This window comes from Heteronotia binoei, chromosome 1, assembly GCF_032191835.1.
Source record: "Heteronotia binoei isolate CCM8104 ecotype False Entrance Well chromosome 1, APGP_CSIRO_Hbin_v1, whole genome shotgun sequence".
NCBI classification, from domain to species: Eukaryota; Metazoa; Chordata; class Lepidosauria; order Squamata; family Gekkonidae; genus Heteronotia; species Heteronotia binoei.
Genome location: NC_083223.1, coordinates 98,185,304 through 98,211,039, shown reverse-complemented (window position 1 = coordinate 98,211,039; position 25,736 = coordinate 98,185,304). Strand labels below are relative to the sequence as shown.

Below are 25,736 nucleotides of genomic sequence, written 5' to 3'. Positions count from 1 at the left end.
GCCACATAGAATAAATGTCAGATGTTTGAGAGCCAGAAGACATGGGCATCATATGTTTGAGAGAAGGAAGGAAGGAAAATAGATGGGGAGGGAGAGGTAGAAAGAAAGCAACTTTAATTTTAAATGCATTATCCAAGCCGCCAACTGGCTTGGCTTTGAGAAGTGATTTAAAGAGACAAATGCCTTCTCCAAGCTGGCCAGTGGGGCAGTGGGGATTTTGAGAGCCACACAATATGTGTGAAAGAGCCAAATGTAGCTCCTGAGCCACAGTTTGCAATGAAAATGCTATTCATTTGTAGTCATGATCCCATCTTTTCTGCTGCAGGCTGCCTGCTTCTCCCACTATGAGCACATAATCAGCAATTGTCCTAATTCCTGCCAGTCCCTCTGAAATTCTGATTGATGCCCACTGGCATTCTCAGTCAATGATATTTTTCCAAGGTTGTGGCAAATTGTGCCAATTAATCCAGTTTAATAAGCAAGAATCCTTTTTTTTTTTTTTACATCACAAACAGAAAAGAGTTATGCCTTTGTCAAATCTGGTAAGATATCATCAGTAGTGGGTAGGGGAAAATGGCTTCTTTTAAGAGCTTTGCTTTTAAGGGCTTTGAATCCTACCTAATGGCTTCCTTAGCACCACCATACTGCTTATTCAGTCTGTGCTTTCCTCTATTCCCTGACTCTGTAAACTGTGCAGTTTATCATTCAGAGGCTGCACCAGAGCCACTGGCACTTTTTTCTTCAGTAACTGAATGGACTTCACATTGCTGTCAATATCCATTTTAAAAAAAACACCCTCAAGCTGTCCATCTCCCCTAAATACATCTTGCCTGTTCCCAGGTTAGTAATTCTGAGTTTACATTTTCCCACTGGCTTCAATATAGCGTGTTCATACAATGTTAACATCTGGTTGGTCTCTTCCAGTGGAATACTGGGATTCACTAGATGCCTAGGGATAATGTTGCAGGTGGCACCAATCTAATTGGAGTTATATTGTTTTATTTCCTATTATGATGGCTGCATAAAAGTGCCTTGCTGAAGTTTTTTGTATTGCATCTATTACTTCATTTGCTACAAAAAACACATCCTCACAGTCACTGTCATTGTCCATATTCAGCTTAAGAAGTTTAGATTTGGGCTTGTTCTGCTTGAAGAGACACTTGGATGCAAAGTAGTTCAGTTTGTCACATTTCCTTGGGTATCCCCCACCTCTGGTATTTGTATTGCTCTATGGTATTCACTGGTGTTCTTATGTTTGCTTTCTCCATCTCTTCCTATTGGACTTTATATATTATATTTCTTTATTATTTCTATTGTCTGTCCTTTGATGGTTCCAGTCCTATGTCTGGATAACTCAGCAGCCCTGTGTATTTCCAGACTTGCATGTAAAACCAAATCAGCTTTCCTCAGCAATATCTCTTGCATTTGTGTGTCTTGGATTGCACAGACTATCCTTTCCCTTATCAGTGAGTCTTTAACACCTGCAAATTTGCAGCTGGCTGCTAGCAGTTTCAGATTTGTGCAGTACACTTCAATGCCTTCTCCCATTCCTTGAGACTCGGTAATATATTGTACTTTTTAAACTGTTTCATTCTTTCTGCAGTTGCAGTGGGCATCAAACAGCCCAGTATTGCAGGCAGAATTTTGGCACAGTGTAATGCTTATTTTTCTTTCTTGTTTCCCAATTAAACATAAAAACAGTTTCACAGCCTCCTCTTTATCTGCCATTGCAATGTCCACAGACAAACTAATCCTTCCAGCTAGGGTTGTCAGGTCTGGATTGAAGATAGAGCCTGGGGGGTGCAGGCTTTGGGGATGGGAGGGACCTCAGCAGGGATAGAATTCCATGAATCTGAAGTATTTATAACCAAAAAGGAAGATTTATTTTGAATGTTGATAGCGACACTTTGCTTTCATTTTCTTAACTATTACAGGTAATCACCTGAAGTTAATTATTCCTGTTTTCATCTTAATTTAACAAAATGGAAACAGAGAAAACTGGAAACAATTTGCAGATCTAAGAACAGTACATTACAGGTGTGTTACAGTGGTTTATACATGAGCCTCTTGGAACAGTCAAGCTGTGATATCCAATAACTTTCTTAATGTGTAATTACACACCATTGGATGATAATTGATTAATTGAGAAGAGAATATAGGCAGATGCTAGGCCAAGGTTTCTGCTGTTCATTATGTGTTCCTGCTTCTGTTTAATAAGTTAAATGAAGTACTAAAACCAATTAAATTAAAACTGATATGCATTACATTTTTAAGCAATTAGAAGAACATAAAATATAGGAGACTTTTGTCCTTTTACATAGAAGTAGAATAATTCAAAACACCACAACTTGAAGGTAAAATTAATCTCAGATTGTGGAAAAACTTCTGCTTACAATATATGTACCTCTTAATTTCAATGGTCTTGAGCATAGGTAAGTCTGTGCTAGATGGTAAACACTAAGCATATGTGATTCCTATAGAAATGTTTTAAAATTCTAAGCCCCAGACCTAGGCAAGTATACACTCTACAAAGGTGCTCAGTATAGCACTCCCACCTGCATTGCTAGCTAGCTGCAAAAGAAAAAGCATGCTCATCCAAACTGTACATCAAGGACAGAGATTGTACTAGTGCTTGATATAAGCATCATGTATGCTGCCCTTTCTATCTGTACCTCTAAAATGCTGACTGAAAACCAGGATGCTGTTCCTGATTGCTACTGCTGAAAATTTAATGAATACTCAACCTAGCCTTTTATTAAATATGTAAAAATTCTCCAGCAGCCAGGTTTGTTTGTTTTTTAAAAATAGATAAAGTTATCTGTCTAGAACAATTAAAGAACCAATGTAAAGTAGTGGTTAGGGTATTAAACGATGATAGGTGGGACTTGGGTTCTAAAGGGAAGATGGGATAAACAATTCTGCCATCCTGAGTTTCTTGGAGTAAGGGTGGGATAAAAATATACTAAAATAAGTATTCACCCATATTTGTTTTGGCCTTCTTAAAGGTTGTAAATTCTTATGATTCGTTATTCCCATAGTCTCTAAGTGCCAGAACTTTCAACCATTTCTAGGAGTATCAAGACTGATTATCTGAAGTTTTTCAATAAATGACCTTCCAAGGCTGAAGCATCAACCCAATGGGAGTCTAACAATAATTAATGAGACTGAATCAATTTGTAAATTTGATTTTTTAAAAAATTCAAAAAACATTTGAATGAATTTGTAAACTTTTTGGAAGTGAGTCTTCTGAGCAGTGGTAGAAGAAGCAGAACCAATTAGTGAAGTCTTAAATTCTGTTATAGCTTTTGGAACCTGAATATCCTTTTCCAAAAGCTTTTGCAAAAATTTAACATAAAGATCCATAAGGCTGACCAAAAAACATGGGCCCTGTCTCTCACACCTTTTGTGAGCTTTGGGGCTTAACTTTATGATACATTGTTTTTTGGTTCTGTACCAGATTCTATCAAACCAGACATGTGCTGGAAGTTCTTAACTGAAACTTAATTCTCAGGTGTGGAGGAATTTGGATTAAAACCACCGCATTCAGGGGGGTTAAACCTTCTCCATGTGACATTTACCCTGCTTCAGCTGCCTCAGGGAGTCACTGTTTGCCTTATGTACATCAATGGGCAACATTCAACTTTTCCCAGTGGTGAAAATAATGGTTTAACAAGGCTGATTCAGGTCAGGAAAACACCATATGTGGAATGGGAGTCTCAATCCAAACTGGGCTCCCATATTCTTGAGAATTATAAGTGTATATATGTCTGAGAGGACCAAGAGCAGCCATGGGGTATGGACCTAAGAACAGTGTAAAATGTAGTTGGGTCCATCTGTTAGATGTTCGTTCAGTTCTGTGGGTCTTGCTTATTTTCATGTGTAAATGTTTTCCTTTTGTGATTTTTAAATCATTTTTAGGAAACTGCAGAGTCCTGTTCGACCATTATAGCATGGTTGAAATATCCATACATCCTTTGGCCTTTGGCAAAGTTAAGATGTTCTGACAAACAAGAAGTGAGAATAGAATGTAACTGAGAGATGAAACAAAAAGGGGAGGGAAGATATGAGAACAAAAATGTATAAATAACGACTATCAGAAAGATCCAGAGGGAAGTGATGCATGTGGAACACTAACCAAGATGCAAAGTGATGTACAAATGATTTTTGCGGGGGGAGGGGGGGAGGTTGTATTGTGTATATTGTGTGTGCAGTGCAGACTCTGCACCTGGAAGTCATGATGACCTCTGGCTACTGACCCCTACTGACGGCCTGGAGGATATACAGAGAGGTGGCCTGCCCCCATAATCCCAACTTGGTATTTCAAGGAGGTCTCCCATCCAAGTACTTGCCAGAGTCAACCCCGCTTAGCTTCCAGGATTTGATGAAGTTGAACTTGCCTGGGCTATCCAGGTCAGGGCAAATACATAAATGATTCTTGATAACTAGAGAATGGATGGGATTTCGCTCAATTTTAAAGTTGCTGGAACTTTTGATAGCACTTCCATCCTCAAGTGCTAGCTCACTTGTTTCAGCTACTTCCAGATTCTGGTAACCAGCCATGTATGGATCCTCTCCTCCTCGTCCTTCCCCCTTGTCCCATGTGGGTTCTTACTAACTAAATTCAGTTGAGAGCCAAGTGACACTGTAAACTGACAACATTTTAAATGCCTTTACCTTTATATCACTAGACGTACAAAACTCACACATATGTATTTCTCAGAGGTTGAAGTCAGAAAACTTGGCATTCATCTGCTTGTAAGGGAAGCATCTGGCCTGTTGTAGAAAGTGGAAGCAAATTTTGGGCCAACAACATTTCTGTTTCTCTGTAGAAAGTGCAGTTTTATTTAGATTTACTAAATGCTTTGACATCATATCTACACAGAAACTGGCAAGTTCAAAAACAGCTGTAAAAATATGAAACTTAGGTTATTATCAGTGGGTCCTAAGTGGAGAAACATCTTCCTAAGCCCACTGACAATGGATTTAGAAGAGTCTAACTCTCTTTAGGATTGCACCATAATCCATTACATTTAGGCACTGAACAAATTACAGTTAGAAATAAATTAGGAATAAAGAAAAAGAAGAAGGCTTTGTATAACCCACGTTCCCGAACTTTAAGGAGTCTCAAAGCAGCTTGCAATCACCTTTCTTCCTCTCCCCACAACAGGCACTTTGTGAGGTAGGTGGGGTTGGGAGAGTTCTGAGGGCGTTTTCGCACTCACCTTCAAGTGGTGCGACCACCCTCCTCACGCCGGCGGATCTGCAGGGATTTCGCACCAGAAGCGCCGGCGCACCCAAAAGAGCCGGCGACTTCCATCGCGAAACCAGCTCAAACGTTTTCCTGCTTCTTGGCGGTTTCCGTTTGAGCTGGTTTCGCGACGGAAGTCGCCGGCTCTTTTGGGTGCGCCGGCGCTTCTGGTGCGAAATCCCTGCAGATCCGCCGGCGTGAGGAGGGTGGTCGCACCACTTGAAGGTCAGTGCGAAAACGCCCTGAAAGAACTGTGACTGTCCCAAGATCACCCAGCAGGCTTCATGTGTAAGAGTGGAGAATCAAACCCAGTTTGGAGTCCACTACTACAGCATGCTGGACTGAGCTTGGTACAATATACAGAATAATGGGAGAGGATGTAAAGATTTACAGTACCATCCTAAACAAAGTTAAAAAGGTGCTGCAGAGCATTGCACGTATGATTCCAGGTGGATATCCCATCTAGGCATGAGCCAGACTGACTTAGCTATATAGCAAGGCTATTCCAGATCCAATCTTTTTCTCTCTTTTTAGTGTTTGTTTGTGTGTGAGTGCGCTTGTGTACCTGGAATGACTTCTGGCGATCCCTGATGGGGCTAGGACATTTTCAGATGTTTCAGAGTGGAGGCTTGATATTGTTTACTTCTGCATCCCAGCTCTTATATTTCTTATTCCCCCAAAACATTTGGCTATTTTAATTCAGGCTATCTAGTGGGTATTTCCTTGCTTACTTGAACAAAGATGACCTGAAGCTTTGGTTTACCAATCCCTCTCTTTCAGGCCATGGTCTCTTATTGAAAGTTACAGTGTTTCTACTAGTGCTCAATTTGTTATTCAAGTCATTGTGATCTCTTCCAGCTCCATGTTTCTATGTTACTATAGATATGCTTAGAAAATGTTGTGACTTTTCAAGATGATGTCATGGGGAAAGCTTTGAAGAGAAGTGCCTGTCCACAAAGAATTTTTATCTCCAAATTTAAAGTCGATTAAGAACAGATACCTGCCTACTGAAATTTACTAATGTTTATTAAAGTTGCAGGATCAATTTGGAAGTGAAATTGAAAAGGCAATATTAAGTTGGAGAGTGATATTACACTGTAGACAGCCCAGAAATGCCTGCAGCCTAACAATGGAGGCTGAAACTGACAGTCTGAAAACTACCTGAGTCAAGTCACTTACAGTAAGAATTTAACTACTGCTGAACACTGAATAATTGAACATTTGAACACTGATCTAGCTAAACCTGACTATATATCTGTGGTTGAAGGTACTTAGTGTTGGACTTGGCCAGTCTGATGTGGACTCAGTGGAGTCATGGTGCAGGGTTCGACTTTCTTTGGAACTTGCCCTATGGGATGGGCACTGTGCCTGTGGTGAAGCCTGGCCTGGTAGTTTCAAGGAGTGTGGTCCCTGGGGCTTGAACAGATGCCCTGAAGCCCCTGAAGCAGCTATACAGTGGTCCCTGGGGGAGATTTGCTCGCCAGGTTGAGGGGCTTCTGTATGGGCCTGGACAAACGTAGGTGGCTCCAGTTGGTCTTGCTCAGTGTTGGAAGGCCCCAGGGAGGAGTAGATACACTTGGGTGGCCTTGAATCTGCTGCTGAAGTGGGGCCAAGGAAGACTGGAAGGCCTTGGAGCCCCTGCCCTCCTGCAGACTCATGGATGATCTATTGCCGCCAGGTAGCCTTGGTGCTCCGGGCCCTCCCTCAGCATGACTTAAACACAATTTGTCAATGCAAGAGCAGGCAAGGCTGTGGAGCCTTGGGCCCTTGCAGAGTGACCTGACCACCATCTATTGACTTAGCAGCAGCAACACCAGCATCAGGCTGAATTTTGGTCCAGCAGCAAAGGGGACACTCTTAACCTGCCAGCTGCTACATTTTGGACCTGGACTGTATGTCTGCCAGCCAGGAGGCGTCCACTTGAATATGTCTCCTGACTATATTACATTCTCATGAAAGAGATACAGGCAAGCAGCCTCCCCAGTTATCCCCCCATTCTTCCCCTTTCGATGACTAGAGTAGGATTTTAAGTTTATTACTGTAAGTAGGATTAGTTTCAATAGCAGGTAAGAGGGGAGTGAGGGTGGGAAGGATTCTGTTATAGGGTTCTCTGATTTTGTGGTAGTGAATTGGAGACTGTTAAAGTGCTGTTATATGGGTAAGGGGGGGGGACAGAGGAACAGCATGGTTCTTGATAACATTGGGAGTGCCAGTATTGGTTCAGGGATCCCAGTGATCAGTGTAGAGGGAGGTATGGTGGTGGGAGAAGGTACTGGAATGGAAGGAGACTGAGATATGGTCATGCTCAGTCCCCTTTCAACCTTCATCCCATTCTGAGACATGTTGGTGAGGGGGCTAGAAATGTAAACCTTTCACTAACACTGATGCTGTGCAATGCCAAGTCTATTAACAATAAGACCATAGTGGACAAGAAGTGAACTTGGCATGAGTAACTGAGACCTGGGAGGGCAAGACAGTTGCCTCGAAAGAACTGCCCCACCAGGTTTCTCAGTCCTCCATCAGTTTTGGACCAACAGTCAGGGGGATGGCAATACTCATTCAAGAAATGTTTTCCTTCAGGGCACTCTCTGTTCCAAAAATTGCTGGTATTATTATGTTGGCCCAATCTGGGACACTGAGGAGAATTTGGCTATCTGTCTGGTGTACCAACTACCTAGAGCCCCAGCAGTCAGACTACCAAAATTGCTGAAGGCTGTAGCAGGCTCAGCCTTGGAGTTCCCAGGACTGATAGTTTTGGAAGACTTTAACATTCATGCTGATGTTGCTAGCTCCTCACAGGTATTGGACCTGGTGTCTTCCATGGCAGCACTGGAATTCTCCCAGATTGTATCAGGTCCACACACCAAGCTGGCCAGACTAGATTTGATCTTTGGCAAGAGGATGGATATAGACCTGATTGCCATTGATGGAGTGCCATGGTCAGATCATTTTGCTTCGCGCTAGTCCCCGCCTATTTAGGCAGTGAGCAGATTTATGCTTGTTCATGGAGACTAATGGACCTGATTGGGTTCCAGAATGCTCTGCAGGATCAGATACCCCCTTAGATGTGCTGATAGAGGATTGGAATGCCCATCTCTCTGAAGCCATTGATGAAATCACTTCTCGATGTCTTCTTCACTCCTGACCTAAACTACCCCCCGGTATACCATGGAACTCAGGGGGTGAAGTAGAAGTTTAGGCAATTAGAGTGAGTTTGGCATTGATCTCATGATGAAGCTGCAAGAACATCTGATACAACATTTATGAAATCCTATGAGATGGTGGCAAAGACGGCAAAAAACTAATTTTATACAGCCTCTATCACATATGTTAACTTGCACACACAGTTGTTCAGAGTAATTAGGTCTCTAACTTCTCTCACTGAGAGAACACAAAATGTTACAAATCCAGCTATTAGCTTTGAGGCTTTCACAAATGTCTTTGCAGATAGTCTTGTCACTCTGCAACAATCTCCCTGCCAATATTGATACAATATTTGAACTGGAGAGCCCTTGGCTGCCTTTGGATGCAATTCTTGACAGTTTCAGCCAGCTCTCCCTAGTTGATGTCTGGGTGCTGTTAGGCTGACCGCTTGGCTCTTGGACCCATGTCTGTCATGGCTGGTGAAAACCAGTGGTGAGGGACTATGGAGGCCCCTGGTAGACATTATCAGTCTGTCCCTGGGCCTATCCGGGGGGGATTAAAAGAGGCTGTGCTAACACCACTCTTGAAGAAACCATCTTTGGATCCTACAGATCCTTCCAATTAGTACCCAATCTCAATTCTTCAGTTTCTGGGGAAGTTAACTGAGAGAGTAGTGGCAGAGCAGTTCCAGAATTTCTTGGAGGACATATTGGCTTTGGACCCATTTAAGTCTGGACATATTGGCTTTGGACCCATTTAAGTCTGGGATGGAGACAGTGCTAGTTCCCTCACAGACAATCTACACAGGCAGCTAGATTGAGGAAGGTCAGCACTGCTGTTATTCCTTGATCTGATAGTGGCATTCAGCATGGTTGATCATGAACTGTTGACCCACCACTTTGCTGATGTAGGTGTCCATGGGATCATGGCCTTGAAGAGGCTTACCTCATTTCTCCAAGGTCAGGAATAGAGGGTAGTGCTTGGAGAGAGAGCATCACCTAGATACCCCTTGATGTGTGGTGACACTCAGGGGACAATCCTTCTCTCCAATGTTGTTTAATATATATATGAACCCTCTTGTGCAGTTGGTGTGGAGATTTGGGCTGGGATGCCATCAACATGCTGATGACACCCAGCTACACCTGTTGATGGGTGCCCAGCCAGATTCTGTTCCAGCAAATTTGGCTGAGGGACTGGAGACTATGGTGGGATGGTTGAAACAGATCTGGCTGAGACTGAATACATCTAAAACAGAGGTAGGGGAGATTCAGGATCAGTGTGCCAACTCCCGGCTCTTGACGCTATGCTCCTAACACTGGCACCAACTGAGCCTGGGTGTGGTTTGGAATGCCTCTCTATCAATGGAGGCCCAGATCACAAATTCTGGCAGACTGGCATTTTTCCAACTGCTCCAGGTTACACAATTGGCCCTATTCCTGTCTCACCCTGGCCTAGCCACAATAATCCATGCAACAGTCACCTCTAGGCTAGACTACTGTAACTTGCTGTTGCAGGGCTACCTTTGAATCTGACTTGGAAATTGCAACTGGTCCAGAATGCAGCAGTATGGAGTCTCACCAGAACCCCATGGATGACACACATTCAACCAGTGCTCTGCCAGCTGCACTGGCTCCAGGTGGAGCAATGGATCAGGTTCAAGGTTTTGATATTAACCTTTAAGGCCCTAAACAGTCTTTGACCTATGTGTCTATAGGACTGGCTCTCCTGGTAAATCCCCTGAAGAGCATCATACTCTGCAGATAAGAACTTACTGGTGATCCCTGGCCCAAGAGACATCCAGCTGTCCTTAACTAGAGCCAGGCCTTTTCAGCCCTGGCCCAGACCTGCTGAATAGCATCCATGTCCTGCGGGACCTTATGCAGTTCTTCAGGGCCTGTAAGGCAGAGATGTTCCGCCAGACCCATTGTTGTTGTTGTTATATTTAATTGCCCAATCCCAGCCAAGGCCAGGCTCTGGGTGATGTACATCAGGCAAAGTAATACATAATTAGCCGCCCTGAGCCCGCCTCGGTGGGGTAGGGCGGGATATAAATCGAATAAAATAAATAAATAATTTAAAACAGCAGAACAATTCAGATTAAAACAGTAAAAAAATTCAGAAATCCTGATGGCATCCCAAATGTTGTTCTTTCAGACTATCAGAACAGCACATATGGGGGGTGGGGAGGTTGGAACCTCTGGGGGTGGGGGAAGGAAGGCGACAGCCATCGCTGTCCTCAATAAAAAGCCTGGCAGAACATCTCTGCCTTACAGACCCTGAGGAACTGCAGAAAGTCCCACAGGGCCCAGATGTCATCTGACAGAGAGTTCTACCAGGTTGGAGCTGCGGCTGAAAGATCCTGGACCTCACTGAAGACAGCCAGACCTCTTTAGGGCTGGCGATTATCAGTAGGTTACTACCAGCAGAGTGCAATGCTCTACCAGGGTCATAATAAAAGAGATGGTCTTGGTACTCTGACTTGGTACTCAACCTGAAGCCAGTGTAGCTGGCACAGCACTAGTTGAATGTATGCCATCTGTGGCGTTCCCAACAGGACTCATGCTGCTGCATTCTGAAACCACTGGAGTTAATGGGTCAGCCTCAAGGATAGGCCAGCATAGAGTGAGTTACAGTAGTCTAATCTGGAGGTGACCATCACATGGATCACTGTGGCTAGGTCTGAAGGGGACAGGAAAGGAGCTAATTGCTGACCTTGGTGGAGGTTGAGGACAGCAATGGTCTCCACGCATCTTGCCTGGCACTCCCTTTCTTTCTCCCCCCCCCACCATGGAGTAATTGTATAATTTGATTATTTTAGAGCCATCTGAAACCTCTTGAAATTTTCTTAAATTGTTTTTAACTGTTTTATTGATTTATGAGTGTTTTTATATTGTTGTTCACCAGCCTGAGCTTTGAGTGTACAAGGAAGGATGGTCTGAAAGCCTAAAAAAATAAAGGTTTGTTGTTCAAATATTTGTGTGGCCATAATTTACTGTGTAGCCTTGAGCAAATAATTCCATCTCAGCTTAACCTGTCTCAGAGGATTTTTGCAAGGAAAAATGCAACAACAATTGTGAACCAGTTCAGACACTGAATAAACATTTTGCAGAAAAAAATACTTTGATAAATTTGAAGCACTGCCTATGGTACTGGTAAAATCTTCAGGTATAAAGTTTGACAGAAAGAATTCTTAGCATTGTGTTAAGCTAAATGGCTTCTGTATTCCCTAAATGCCATAATGTCCTCAGGCACTTTTCTTTTTTTCTATTTACTTCCACTCTGCGCTATGTCTGGCATTTTGGCTCTCCCTCCTTTGCTATCAAGTTTTACTTCTTCATATGCTCCACTGGTCTAAAGTGTGATGTAATACTTCTTAGAAGGCAAGTCTAACTAGAGCTCAGTGCAAGATATTTGCTCCAATTGTTAGAGATATACGAACACCCCCCTTTTAAAAGTCTTTAATACTGGAGTGGTTAAGAGTGTCAGACTATTATCTGGAAGACAATGATTCAAATCCCTACTCATGCCATAGAATTTCATTGGGCCACCTGAACTCTCTCAGCCTAACCTACCTCACAGGGCTGTTGTGATTCACTATTCCCTCTAAGCTCCACAGTGTTGTGAGCTATTCTACATTTGACTATTGTGTAAATTAGTTTTTTAGAAGATTACTTCTATAACCTTGTAAAAATCTCAGAATAAATTTTAAAATTATATTTAAACAATTTTTAAGAATAACTTAAACATTATAAGGGGAAAAAAACAGAATCAAATCAAATTTCACCCATGCCTTTCCGCTATATTCCTCCGGTGAACAGGCCTACCCTCCCCTTTCTACTTTTGAGAGCCAGTTTGGTGTAGTGGTTAAGTGTGTGGACTCTTATCTGGAAGAAACAGGTTTGATTCCCCACTCCTCCACTTGTACTCCTCCACTGCTGGAATGGCCTTGGGTCAGCCATAGCTCGAATAGGAGTTGCCCTTGAAAGGGCAGCTGCTGCAAGAGCTCTCTCAGCCCCACTCAGCTCACAGGGTGTCTGTTGTGGAGGGGGAAGGTAAAGGAGATTGTGACCGCTCTGAGACTCTGAGATTCAGCGTATAGGGCGGGATATAAACTCAATATCTTCTTCTCTTCTTAATGGTAGACCTGACCTCCATAGAACAGGTCAACCCACCTCTTTCTACTTTATTGGTAGACCTGGCTTCCAGAGAACAGGCCTACCTGCCCCAGTCCACTATATTGGTAGACCTGCCATCTAATGTCCTCCCCCCCCCCTCACAAATGATAAGTACAGAATGGATTGTACAATTCTAATAAGTCTGATCTTGCTTAATAGGTATAATATATGAACATTAGCCAGCCATTAAAATATATGAATTAAAATTTAGTTCATTCATTCACTAATTGTTTTCCTTGGAACTGCATAACAGCTAAAAGAATTAACTAGAATCCAAAAAATCCATGGCTCAAATATCACTCTATGATGAACTCTCAAGGTGGTCTTAGACTCCCTGGTGAGACGCTCCCTGTCCTTAGCCCCCCATTTGCAATATGACAACAGTAAGAGCTGCCTACTCTGCAGGGCTACTGGAAAAACTAAAAGCAGGATAAAATAAGTGAAGTGCTACAAGCGCTTAAAGTGCTATATAAATGCGTTGTGTTATTATTATCAATAGGTGCTTCCACACCAGGTTTCTTTCCCCCCAATATTGTCACTATTCAATTTTTCACTTATTACTAAGAATCCGGATGGTATTCCTTCAAAATCTTGTTTCTCTTGTCCAGTTCTCCCACCCAGTGCTATTTTGTAGCAATTTTATTTTGGCTTCTAATGCAAGACTTTCAGTTCTGAAACGACTACAGCAACTTTCTTAATGCTCTGAAGCAGTGATGAGATTGGTGTGTTTAAGTCTTTCTTTCAGCATTATCAGCTTCATCTTGATTTCCTTCAATGTCCCAATCTCTCTGCTCTTCTATAAAATTGACAAGGTGAGGGTAACACCTGTCAGTTTTAACACAGACTCATCATGGTTTAAAAAAGAACTGATAATCACTCTTGAGAACAACTCTGCTTCTTGGGTAGATAGCAGAGGTAGCAGCAACATGAAGAAAGATGTTGATGGTCCAATGAGGAGGAAGGCTACCCACCTCTATTTTGGTCCAGTGGCAAACTGCCAGTCTGGTAACCCAAGCCAATTCTATCCAGTCTTAGCCCAGGTTGTCAGCAGAGGGCTGTGGTTGTACATGGAGTAATATATGCATCACTGCATGTTCCATTGTTAAACCCTGCTTTTCTTTAACTGAAGGTGTTTTGTGGTTTTACATATGCAACTTTCAGGATTGTTTCATAAATGAGCAGAATGTTGTGGAGGGGGGGGTGTAGAAAAAAAACAAGCTTTTCCTTCCGTTTTATTTGCTTGCTGGAAAGCCCACCCCTGAATTGCTTATTAACCTCAATGGGAGGGGGGGATACAGCATGTTTTTTCCCCAGTAGGAAAAAAAGCAGCTGAGGGGGTGCCTTCCCCCCCCCCACAAGAAAATGGCAGGGAAAGAAAGGGTGGTGCTTTCATTTTCTCCCCTCACCATTTTTTATCAAGCAATCCTGGAGGCTGTATTTGTGAAAGAAAAAAATGATTTAAAATAAAGATAGGAAAAAAAATGGATTGTGTAGCTAAGTCCATAGAATGGGTATTATGAAAAACTTTTTTTTTATTTTTCTTTCCTTAGCATGGCTGAGGGGAAGGGGGACATAATGGTGATGCTGCCACTGGTACTTTCCCTTTTCTTTGTTCCCTTTTCCCTTCTGCTGTTAACTATGTAAGAATTCAGTGGCTCTGTCTATGTGGGATGCTACTGTGATTTTATTAGCAACTGAACAGAATGCAAAAAAAACCCCACCAACAGTTTCACATCATACATTTCATTTGCTCATATAGGAACAGACCCAACCCTGATGTTCCATTTTGCATTCCAGATAATAGGACTTTTCATGTATGTGGCACTGTATCCAAGCACCTTATCTGCCTCGCTCTGAGCTTACAATTGCTTGAGCAAAAACTCAGGAATCTTGGGCTCCTTATAATGGGAACTGTAGCCTTTTCACCAGCCCTTTCATTTTGTCCAAGCTTTTTTTTAAAATAGCATTTAAACCTTTCTTTGTCTTGACAACCAACAGTGGCTGGACTGCATTATTGTTCCATTATCAGCTTCCAAAGAACTCTACGCTGCTTGCTTTACCAAAAACAAAAAATCTGCTTCTCCTTTTCAATTAACATTTTATAGCTGTGCATGTAATTTAAATATAAAATCCTCACTGTTCAATAGTACTGGATTGATCTGCCAGCCAAGTCACTACATTGGCCTAATTTTTTTTACAAAATATTTGCATAAAGTACTAATTCCTATTTTTATCATGTGACACTAACCTCCAGGAAACCTAATTTTCCAAGTGACTGAATTCACTGGTAATTCACAAGGAAAATTCTGCATCCTCAGTGACTCAAGTATTCTTAACTGCCAAGTTTCATATCTGGTTTCCTATGTTCTTTATTAAATGTTATAGCATACAGAACATTTTGGATTTAAAGTGGGAAAGCAATACCATAAAGTAGTCTCATAACTGCATAGCTGGTTTTTAGGCTGTTTTTGTCATCCAAAACTGCAATTGTCATGGTTTTCCTAAAATACAGATGGGTCATATGTATGGACAGAACTTAATTTTGCTCAGAGCATTAGAGTCTTTCCCTGGTTTACTGCTTTTGTGTAAAGAGTGGTGAAGAAATACTCAGAGATACAGACATTGCAGAGAAACATATGGCTTGTAACACAGTAAGGTTATTGGGCTTGGAGATCTGTCCAAGTACTTAGAAGTTAAGGCTTTCAATGCTTGTCTGTGACCTAGGAGATTAACATTCTAACCATGTACTCTTGTTCTGCTGGGAGCTTGCTAGCAAACAACTTCCATCAGTGCTTGATCCCCTCGATCCATCCTGGCAGCACCCTCAGAGCGGAAGCATTTCCTAAACTGAAAAGAGTGTATTTGCTGCAGGAATCCATACTGGAAAATAGCTGCTGAACCCTAAAGCTAAGAAAGCACTTTTGAGCCTAAGCTTCTAGTTTTCTCTGACAGGCTATTATAAAACTTACTGTGTAATGCACTAAAAGAACTCCAAGGATTTCCTGAGTCTCATAAGAATAAACAAGTTTCAGTTCTTCCTTCATTTAAAACTTTTTTTTGCTGCTGCTTTAAAAAAGACTGAACATCTGTCTCCTACTGTTAATGGCTGGTTAAGCTTTTCCTCAGCGATATAGTTATTCCTGTTTTATTTTTTATTCCTCTGTGTACCCCAAAAGGAGATTGCTAGTAAAAATACATACTATAAAGGAGGAAGACTGTTGTTCCCCTTTAACTCTAGCAACTAAATATATCTTCCGAATAAGCGAAGTATGAACATTTTGAGTATCACAAGCTGAATCAGGAATCACAAAGATAAATTGGCCATGTATTCATCTGTGCACTGGAATGCACATGTATTTGGGTGCGGATGACATTTTGGTACACTGAAATACATTCGGATGCATTTTTGAATGTACATTCCAAGTCTATGTTCTGGTCCAACTAGTCATGCATTCATACTTTTTAAAGAGCAAGACTAGGGTTAAGTCAGCAAGTTTTCACCTCATTAATGTGCAGTAGCAACACTATTCCAACACATTATCTATGAAAGACATTCCTTTCAAACCTTTTCACCATCCATAGAGCAAATAAAAAGACATTCTTTTTAATAATCATATCTTTGGATTAATTAATCTTGTGCAAAAAGATTTGTTTCTGAACATACAGCTTACATCAAATAAGGCTATCGATCCATCTTACTTAGCACTGCCTACTCTAACTAGGTCCAGACACAGAAAGGTCCTTCACAATATCTGTCCTCTGAGATCTCATAACTGTCTATGTTAGATATTAAACCTAGGACCATCTACATGCAAAGCACATCTTCAGCTGATGCTTGACTCATTGACTTACTGTACTTCAAGAGTCAGATAAAGTTTCATTTAAATTACGTGATGGATTTTAAGAAAGTGCCACTATTCTGTGTTTGCCTATTGTAACAAATCTTGTGTTTCTTTGTGCATGTGAAACTCCCTTGGCTTCAGTAGCTGTATTGGATGCATTATGAATCCAGGCTAAGGTTTAGTTTAAGTAATGTTATTCTAACATCAAAAGGAAATACATGAATTCATTTGACCTATTTCTATAGGTTCAGTAATAGTTTTAGAGATAGATACCATGGATTGCATTTAAATATACATTGACTCAAACGGGAGCAAGTCCAGAGATCCAAATCTATTCTTTATAAATATTCAAATTTCACAAAAGCTATACAATGGAATAATCTGCCCCCTGATATAATTAGCATGGCAAACAGCAACTAGAAAATATTGAACCAAGTATACAGTGTTAGAAATAATTTGGCATCTTATACCTATCAAGTAACTTCTGATATCATATTTTGTATTCACAACCTAACTGTTAAAAATTCTGTTATAAACATACATATAAAAGCATTTCACTGGAATTCATTCAATTTGCTCATAGACAATCTTGTGAAACTGAATTTACACATACTTATTCATCACCCAGGAATTGTAAAATCAACAAATTAAGTGTGTATGTATCTGAAGCTACTATCATATATCTGCCACCACCAAGACAGTAACTTTTATCTGATGTAATTGCAAATTTAAGAGATTTCAGTGGATGATCACATGTTCTGCTTTAAGTCAAAATTTTTATATTATTGAGTGATGTACCTCTATGTATGAATGAGCCAAAGCTACATTCTGACATATCAACATCTCATGGAATTGTCTATGAACATGCTACATGGACACCCCATTTTCACAAAATATTCTCACATGCACATGTTTCATTAAATAATTCTGTACTGAAGTTGCAAATCTGAACTGACCTACTGAGATTCAAAATATAGAGGACATCCCTAAAGAATGGAATTGTGGTCAGGATGCCTTTATACTTATACCTAATTTGGAAACACCTCTCATCTATATGCTGCTGCGACCTACATCAGTAACAGATCCTGTGACTGACTATGCAGGATTTGGGAAAATACAAAACTCAAAAGAAAGAAAATTTAAAATGGTTATGGGCATGAATTATGATCTGGGTTGTCCTAGATGAAAGCCCAGATCAGCTTATGGAACAATCTTATCTCAAAGTTAAATACAATATGGCCTGCTTCACAATGTTGTCGTAAGGCTTACTAAATTAATGTATGACAACTTTCTGTGCACTTAAGGAAAGCATTGTATAAATACAAAGATAGCAATCCTAAACAGGTTAACTGAGAATTCTACTCAGGTCTAGTCAGTGGGATTTACTTCCAGGAAAGTGTTCTTATGAGTACACTTTGATCCCTGTTTCCCTGCCCTGCCTTGCTCCAATTTTGGTGGTGTATCAGACATAGCTTACTCCAGCCACATTCTCTGCCCCTCCATTTTATATTATAAATATGATCATAAAATCTCTTGGAACAAAGGGAAATTTGTTGACAAAGTACTGATTCTCAGTGAAATTTATTTTATGGCCTCTTTCCCACTACCTACCTACCTACCTACCTTCCTTCTTTTTCTTTTGCTTATTATTGTAAAAGGCCCTTATTCTGCTTAACTGTTGCTACTGGTACAAATAGAAATATTTCCTATTTTACTTAAATGCAAGTAATAAATCAACACATGGAAGGGAGAAATTGTCATATACCTATCAAAATCTTGAGTTATCCCTTTAAGTAAATGACAATTTACTATATGCTTTAAGTAAACAAGACAGGAAATATTAGCTTGAGGTGCTTATTTTACACACTAATAAAAACCATCAGGGCCCAAAAGCTTGTCAGATAGAAATATAAGAGGCATTCTTGCTTGCTGCTAACTTTGCCTAGCTGTGAATACTATAACAAACAGCAAATTAATCCTGCTCTGGAACAGATATCCGTTCACAGCTGATATAATCGCTCTTATGGCTTGTAAACATTCCAGGCTCCTTGTCAGTGCTTTGCTGGCTTTCGCCCATTCTCCACCAAAGAGAACAAGAGAAAGCCTCTTAATATGTTTTTCAACATACTTTTTGAATTCTAAAGGGAGTACTGCGTGTCAGCGCTTCTGAGTTTTAAAAATGTTTTCTGAAAACAAAGAAATCTCTATAATATAAAAAAGGAGAGCAAGGGAAGGGAAAATATCATTTAAGTAATGTTACTCCCTTTCTGTCTCCTTTTTCTTTACATGAGCCTTACTAATCACTCTTAGAATACCTTCTAATGGGACACTTTATTACAAAATACGGTACTATTGCAAGGCCATTCCAGTTCTATAATGAATTATAAAAGATCTGCAAGCAAATTGAGAGGTCAAAGTTGTTCAATTATATCAGAGTCAGCATTAGCAATCGGTACAGGTTATTTTTTAAAGCTGTAATATTTCATAACGTTATGTAATAACGAACAAAAGCTTTTCAAAAACTGTTTTCACTGTGCTAAAGTAACAATCTAGACTTGTTGTAAGTATGTTATTCTTACAAGTAGTTCGCAGTTATTCTTGAAGGCAAGTCTTGGAGTTTCCTTAGCATAGTGCTGCTGGGGGAAATTTTCAGCATGTCCATCTTCATCTCTAGCCTGAAGGGAAATATAATGGCCTATTTAGGGACTTACAAATAATGGAAGGAAAAAAATAAGCTAAATGCATAACAGCTCAGATCATTAAAACAAACGGGAATCCCCAAACACAACAATATTAAGAAGTTTGCTTAAATACGCAGTACACCTTTTAGATATTTGAACTTGGAATGCTCTTTACACCATTAAGGAAGAACATGCAAATATACTTTGGTGTAAGAGTTTGAAACAACAAAGAGACAAGTCCCCAAATGAAGCATTTCTGCTATTTTGAGCATTTGGGAGTTCCTATTTACTTTGTTGCATTTTAAAGATTATGTTACATATGCACTACAGTTCTTTAACCTTAAAACAATGCTCAAACAGTAATATGCTTCCAGTTTCATTTTTAAAAATAAGGTAATTCCCTTTAAAACTGGTCAGTTGTGATTTATGCATTGATGCTATTAAGTGCATCTCCCCCTTATTCTTTAAGTAAAGATTTGAAAGGAACGGGCACTAAATGAGGGCAATCAAATATGTTAAAAATATTTAAGAGGATGCATTAAAAGTTGTGGGTTATTTTGATCTACACTATTAATTAAGGAACTTGAAGTTTAAATGGAGACATTAATGAAATCCATTAGCAACTATATGGCTTGCATGCAGAATTTCCCTCCTAATCGACAACCATATCCTGGTTTAGAGTTAAAGCTAAGCAAGAGAGGTAGCAGAAAGGAGGAGTGTCAGCAGTCTGCTCATTACACCGTTCATTTGGATGACACTTGCACTCTGTTCTACTCTCATCTTATCTAATCCCTGACTGTTCACTCTCCCTCTCTCCCGGCCTCCTGAAATTCACAGCTGAGCTGTCTCCCTCACATATGGCTTGCATATAATTATGCATATTCTATTTTACACTGCATTAAAATGATGAGCTTCTGGCTTCAGGCCAGCTGATTTAAATAAGACCCAGTGAACTTGGAATGGGAGGTGGAGAGCGAGAGAGGAAAACCGCACAGCAAGCAGCAGGTAGCTCTGTCTTCTACTCTTATGATTAAATCTGTGTTTGCTCTAAAAATGAAACAGAATTACCTGGTGTGATATATTGATCAAGAAAGTGTGTGGAATTTTTTTTAACACATATCTATAAATCCATGACAGACATTAAGCCCTTCTTAATGTAGTGTGAATTGTCTATTTTCAAGTGTCACATAGCAGAGCTTTTAATTTTTGTTTGCGTTGTCATTCATAGGAGATATTTGCACCTTATACATTTTGTGTCATGTTGCTTGCCTTCAGAAAAGCTGTTTGTCCTTACTTGTGAAGGTAACAGAATCTACTTGGAAGTCTGTAGTAGTGTTGAGGACACTGATTGGCAAAAGTATGTAGGCCATGTATTGCTCAACAATGCCATAAACATTGCTCAGTCCTTAGGGAAATACTTGGTGGGTTCAAAAAGAGCAAGTTGTTCAGACCTTTGACTAACAGGCTATGGAAATCAATTGAACTAATCCCACAAGTACCAGTGGAACTGGTTCAGGCCTTAATTTATTAAAATACAGAATACATTCTAGACGTCACATAGACCCTATCTTTTATGTCTTGTGATGTATGATAATTTTGATATACTTTAATAGCAAAAATCAGCAGTCTTAATGGCTATGTTAATTTAACTTTCTATTGTGGGCTTTCCTAGCCTAGAGCAGTGTCACAGGATTCTACAGTTTCCTTTTTAAAAATAATATACCAAACTATAGATGTCAAGCAGGTCTTTAATACTTACTGCCACCATTGTTTAAAAACAAAAAGCAGCCATCTTGACAGAAATTGCTTATGTACACCCTGAGCTGGCTGGAAACTGTAGGGTTGTTGCAGTGAGCTCACACAACATGTAATCTGGAGAAATTTAGCAAGACCAAGCCACCTGACAAACAGGCAGACATCTGACATGAAGCCATACACTGATAGACAGAAAACAAAGAATGAAGACAAATCGGAGGCACGATCCGCAGCACCATGGACAGCTTCAGGTAGTAGATGTCTTGCTCCCTCAAGTTCTAAAATTCCCAAGTGAGACTTTATATTAAATTCTTCTTGCCTGCTTTGTGCTCTGCAAGCTGACTGAGGATCAGATAGCTTGAGTCTAGCACTCTTTTACTGCTAAATAGGATTATTGGCATCTTGAGTGGAAGATGATGGGAGATCATGAATCTTTGGGTAGAAGGCATGGAATACAGGTGAGGGAGGCAATTTTTAGGGGAGAAACAGCATGAAAATGTTAAGCAGTCCCTTACTCTTCTAGTCATTGACAACAGGAAACTTTTAAAATCTAAGCATGGGTAGTAAGAGGAAGAATCACAGCTCATTTTGTGTAGTTTGGTCATACTTCACATTTGAAAGAACCAGAAAACAGAGAGATGAGGATTGGAGGACTCTTGTAAACAGAAGGCATGGGAGGGCTATAGTAAAGAGGAAGAATTGTGCAAAATCATCCCCATCTCCTTCATGCATGTGATTCCACTACCAACAATTCCATGTGGCTGTTTAGCAATAAGGCCAAATTGCACAAACTTTCTGTCTGGGATGGGAGGATCGCTACTGGTCAGATACCAACTACACAATATTCAAAAGCTTCTACGTAAAGCATAAAGTTGTAAATTCAAGATATTTGTGATTCATAACACCAGAAACTCCTGAGGAAATGAGAAGGATCAAAGGGAGCATGATAGAACAACTGTGCTATGATAGCTGTGTTCAGGTCCAACTGCAGTTTAATTGTGGTTTATTGTGGTGCCTGAATGTGGCCACAATTAGCTAGCCCTTAAATGTATTATTAATAATATCAAGGTATTTATTTTGTTAGAAACTCAGCTAAACAAAAGATCACTTTGAAGCCTAACAATAGTCACCTTGAACCCAAATATATGAACTAAATGTGCATTAAATTGCATACATTTCAGTATTTTGCCTCCAATTTTTGTTGTTTTTAATTGCTGTTGTTTTTAAAACAAAGGGTGTGGTGAAGGCTGCAGTCCTATGGCAAGGAATCCTGCTGGGAGAGGGGTTTCTTAGCTTTTCTTCTAAATACTGTCCCACCCACCCAGTTGTTGCTTACTCTGTGCACAAGATTTTGACTTTTTAGCAATATTTAGATAGTGATTTCTGGATAAATGCATTGAAAGAAGCCATTTATTTCTCAACCAAATAAGACCTGACTGAACCTAATGGATGCAGTCTTTTGCCACTAGACAATTCACAGTATTTTGCTTTTCCATTAAATACCAGTTAATCACTGTATCAATAGCTAAGAAAATAGTTTTGAAGTACAGCCTAAAAATCAATGACTTGTAAATTCTGTAACAAATTGTCAATAAAATAAAGCCTGTTATAATTTTCAGCCTAAAAAAAGCTACTAAACACTGTTCTGACAACAACATTTCACTAGGACTTGCTTTCAAACATGTCTGCTTAGAACTGGGACTAAGTTGATCACAAAGAATCTACAAGCAAGGTACAAGCATACACTTGAAATTAAAAAAAAACCTTTAAATTCATATAAGTAAATTACAGCACCTAATAATTAAGCAGCACATAACATCTAACCACATACTTGAATATTTAAAAATCTAAACCAAAATACCAGGTCATGCTCTGAGGTTTCTGCTTAACCAGAGAGAAGAATTCTGTGCTCTTGATAGCAGATATTTTTTCTGGAGACCAACTGAAATGCAACTGAAAGATTCTAATTTCCATAAGATGGAAATTGATTTATCATAGCACTGGCCAGGGCTGGTGCCAGGTTTTTTGGTGCCCAAGGATAGGGCACTGCTGCCCCCCCCCCTCATGCCAGCCCTGCTCAGTTCCTTCCCTGATGCTGCCCACCTGCAGCACTCTTGGTTAGGCTGGACGGCAAGGCAACAGAAAGGCAGGCGGTGGCAAGGGTGAGCGCAGCATGGTGGGGAAGGGGCACCAGGGTGGTGTGGCAAGGGAGGGTAGGCTCCAAGCACCTCCAAGCGCACCCACCACTGCTAGGGCTGCTGCTCCTCGCACCTCCCCAAGAGTAGCATCCACCATGCACACTTGAGGAGAAAAGTGCAGGGAAACCTTCCTGTACGCACACACAGACATGCATACAAAGGATCAAAAGTAGGTCTGTTTTCAGTGAAACTCTGCTCAGAGGGATGACGTCTCATTGCAAGCAGTTCAATTGCAAACAGTTTAATTGCACCTGCACCCCAATCTAGCTATGGAGTTAGTAAAGACCCAAACTTCAATACCTTGAGAAACCTGCTGCAGGGTTCCACATTCATTTTCATGCCTCTCTTGTGGATGCTACTTGCTTTCTGGGCTCCTCTTGGCCTTTCCTGCCTATACAAATCAGTGCCTATGTTCCACTCTGATGCAGATTCATTTCGGCTCACAAAGCCCCATTGGACAAAGTGGAGCTTCCTTCCAAGTTAAACAGGCATTAGATTGCATGGTAATGCAGATCAGAATTATATTTTGCCTCTGGGTTGGTATGATAAGATGCCCATACCAACCTATCTTAAAAGCATGCACACAAATTATACAATCCACACAGATGGAATAATGCAAAGAAAGAGAGAATTTCCCAGTCTGTCTTCAGCAACTGAAGAAACTTAAAAGTTCAGACTCAAATTACCAGGTGTTGTCTCCTGTGAATACCAAGTCCACAGCTAGCCTTATTAAGCAAAACACTTGCAAGCAAATTGAGATCACCGACCAGAGCTCAGCCTTGTCCTGGACCACAGCCCTGCATGCCAGCTCATCACCCTGGGAGAGCATGTACCCAGGCTGTTCCTGAACCTCTCTCCTCAGTCAGGTGTTGGAAGAGGAGTACGCAAATTGGTCAGGAGGTCCAGAACAGCATGGGAAAGAAATGGAAAGAGTTCTTTTCCGTGCTGTTAACAGCATCCTGCCTTAATGTGACAAAATGTGAATGCCCCACTGCCCCAGCTCAGCCCCTTCTCCGCCCCCGCTGCCTGCAGCATTCCTGGCCAGGCTGGCTGGCGAGGCAGAGGAGGGCAGCGGAGAGGCCAGCAGTGGCAAGGGCAAGTGCTGTGGCAGTGGGGAAGGGGCACCATGGCGGTGGTGTGGTGGCCTGGCAAAGGAGGGTGTGGCAGGGAAGGGGCACCTGATGGCCTTGTGGCCAGGTGCTGCCCTAGGTGGCTGCCTACCTGGCCCAATGGATAGCACCAGCACTGGCACTGGCTGGCAATTCTTGCTAGCTAATGTCATCAGTAACAAGCATGCAGAGCCAGATCAACTGTCCTATAGGAACAGAAAAAATCCACACCCCATATACAATCCAGCATTTACCTGTAAAAAACAGATGGATCTTTTTATCCTAATGGATTGGTCCAAAACTAGTTCAGCTCTGAATCAGTCCTAAACTGGCTCAGTTCTAAATAAGAAAGACATCATCAAATGGACCAACCCTCGAGGCTTGTGAGTCTTCAATGCTTCTCTTGTCTATATAGTCTATAGTAGTGGTTGGACATTACGATCAGAGGCGTCAAACTCATTTGACAGATATGACATAAATGTTACTTTGTTCAGCTGGGTCACGCATGCCATAAAATATAATATGAAGTACCAGAGTGGTAAAGGTGCAGTACTGCAGTCCTAAGCTCTACTCATGACATGAGTTCGATCCCAGAGGAAGCTGGGTTCAGGTAGCTGACTAGAGGTTGACTCAGCCTTCCATCCTTCCACCCACCCACCCTGTGAGTCTTCAGTGCTTTTCTTGTCTATATAGTCTATAGGAGTGGTAGGACATTATGATCAGAGGTGTCAGATTTGTTATGAGATCCAGATATGACATAAATGTCACATTATTCGGCTGGGTCATGCATGCCATAGAATATAATATGTGGCACAGCGTGGTAAAGCTGCAGTACTGCAGTCCTAAGCTCTGCTCATGACCTGAGTTTGATCCCAGCAGAAGCTGGGTTCAGGTAGCCGGCTCAAGGTTGACTCAGCCTTCCATACTTCTGAGGGCGGTAAAATGAGGACCCAGCTTGCTGGAGGGAAAGTGTAGATGACTGGGGAAGGCAACGGCAAAACCACCCCATAAAAAATCTGCCGTGAAAACGTTGTGAAAGCAACATCACCCCAGATTCAGAAACGACTGGTGCTTGCACAGGGGACTACCTTTACCTTTTTATCAGAGATATAAACTTTATAAAGGTGATTTCAGATGCTGAATGGCAATAGCAGATGAATGACAATAGCATTGATTGCATTAGGTGTGATATACAGATAGGTGTGGAGATACCAGCATTAGTAATGAGTCAGTAATGAGATACCAGGAGGACTCAGTACAAGAGGGTGCAAACTATAAATGGACCATAAATCTGACATTACAAACCACCACATTCATTTGCAGACCTAAGAGTGGGAGTACATTTACAAAGGAATTTCAAAAGGGAGATTAGAAAGAGAGACTGCTGAACTGCAGTTGATAATGAAGCTCAAGACAATGCATCCTCCTGGATGTTCCTGTCTCAATGTGTGCTATTATCATTTGGCATCTGAAATCAGTCCACTCCCCAAGATATAAGGACCAATCCAAGTGTTCTAACTCCTAAACAGGATCTTTTTGAAAGAAAATAAATCCAGATAGGAACAGAGGTTCAGTCTTTTTCTT

General features: G+C 41.0%; 1 protein-coding gene across 4 annotated transcripts in view; it reads right to left on the bottom strand.

Moving 5' to 3' along the window:
• SOBP (sine oculis binding protein homolog) overlaps positions 1 to 25,736 on the bottom strand; it is a 254,136-nt gene that overhangs the window by 85,404 nt on the left and 142,996 nt on the right. For 2 of the 4 annotated variants that reach the window (XM_060237814.1, XM_060237804.1), the window contains one exon: positions 18,989 to 19,084. The exons of the other annotated variants lie outside the window; for them this stretch is intronic. In XM_060237814.1, the coding sequence (XP_060093797.1) occupies positions 18,989 to 19,084 (96 nt within the window). The remainder of the gene's footprint in view (positions 1 to 18,988; positions 19,085 to 25,736) is intronic. 4 annotated transcript variants of the gene reach the window in all.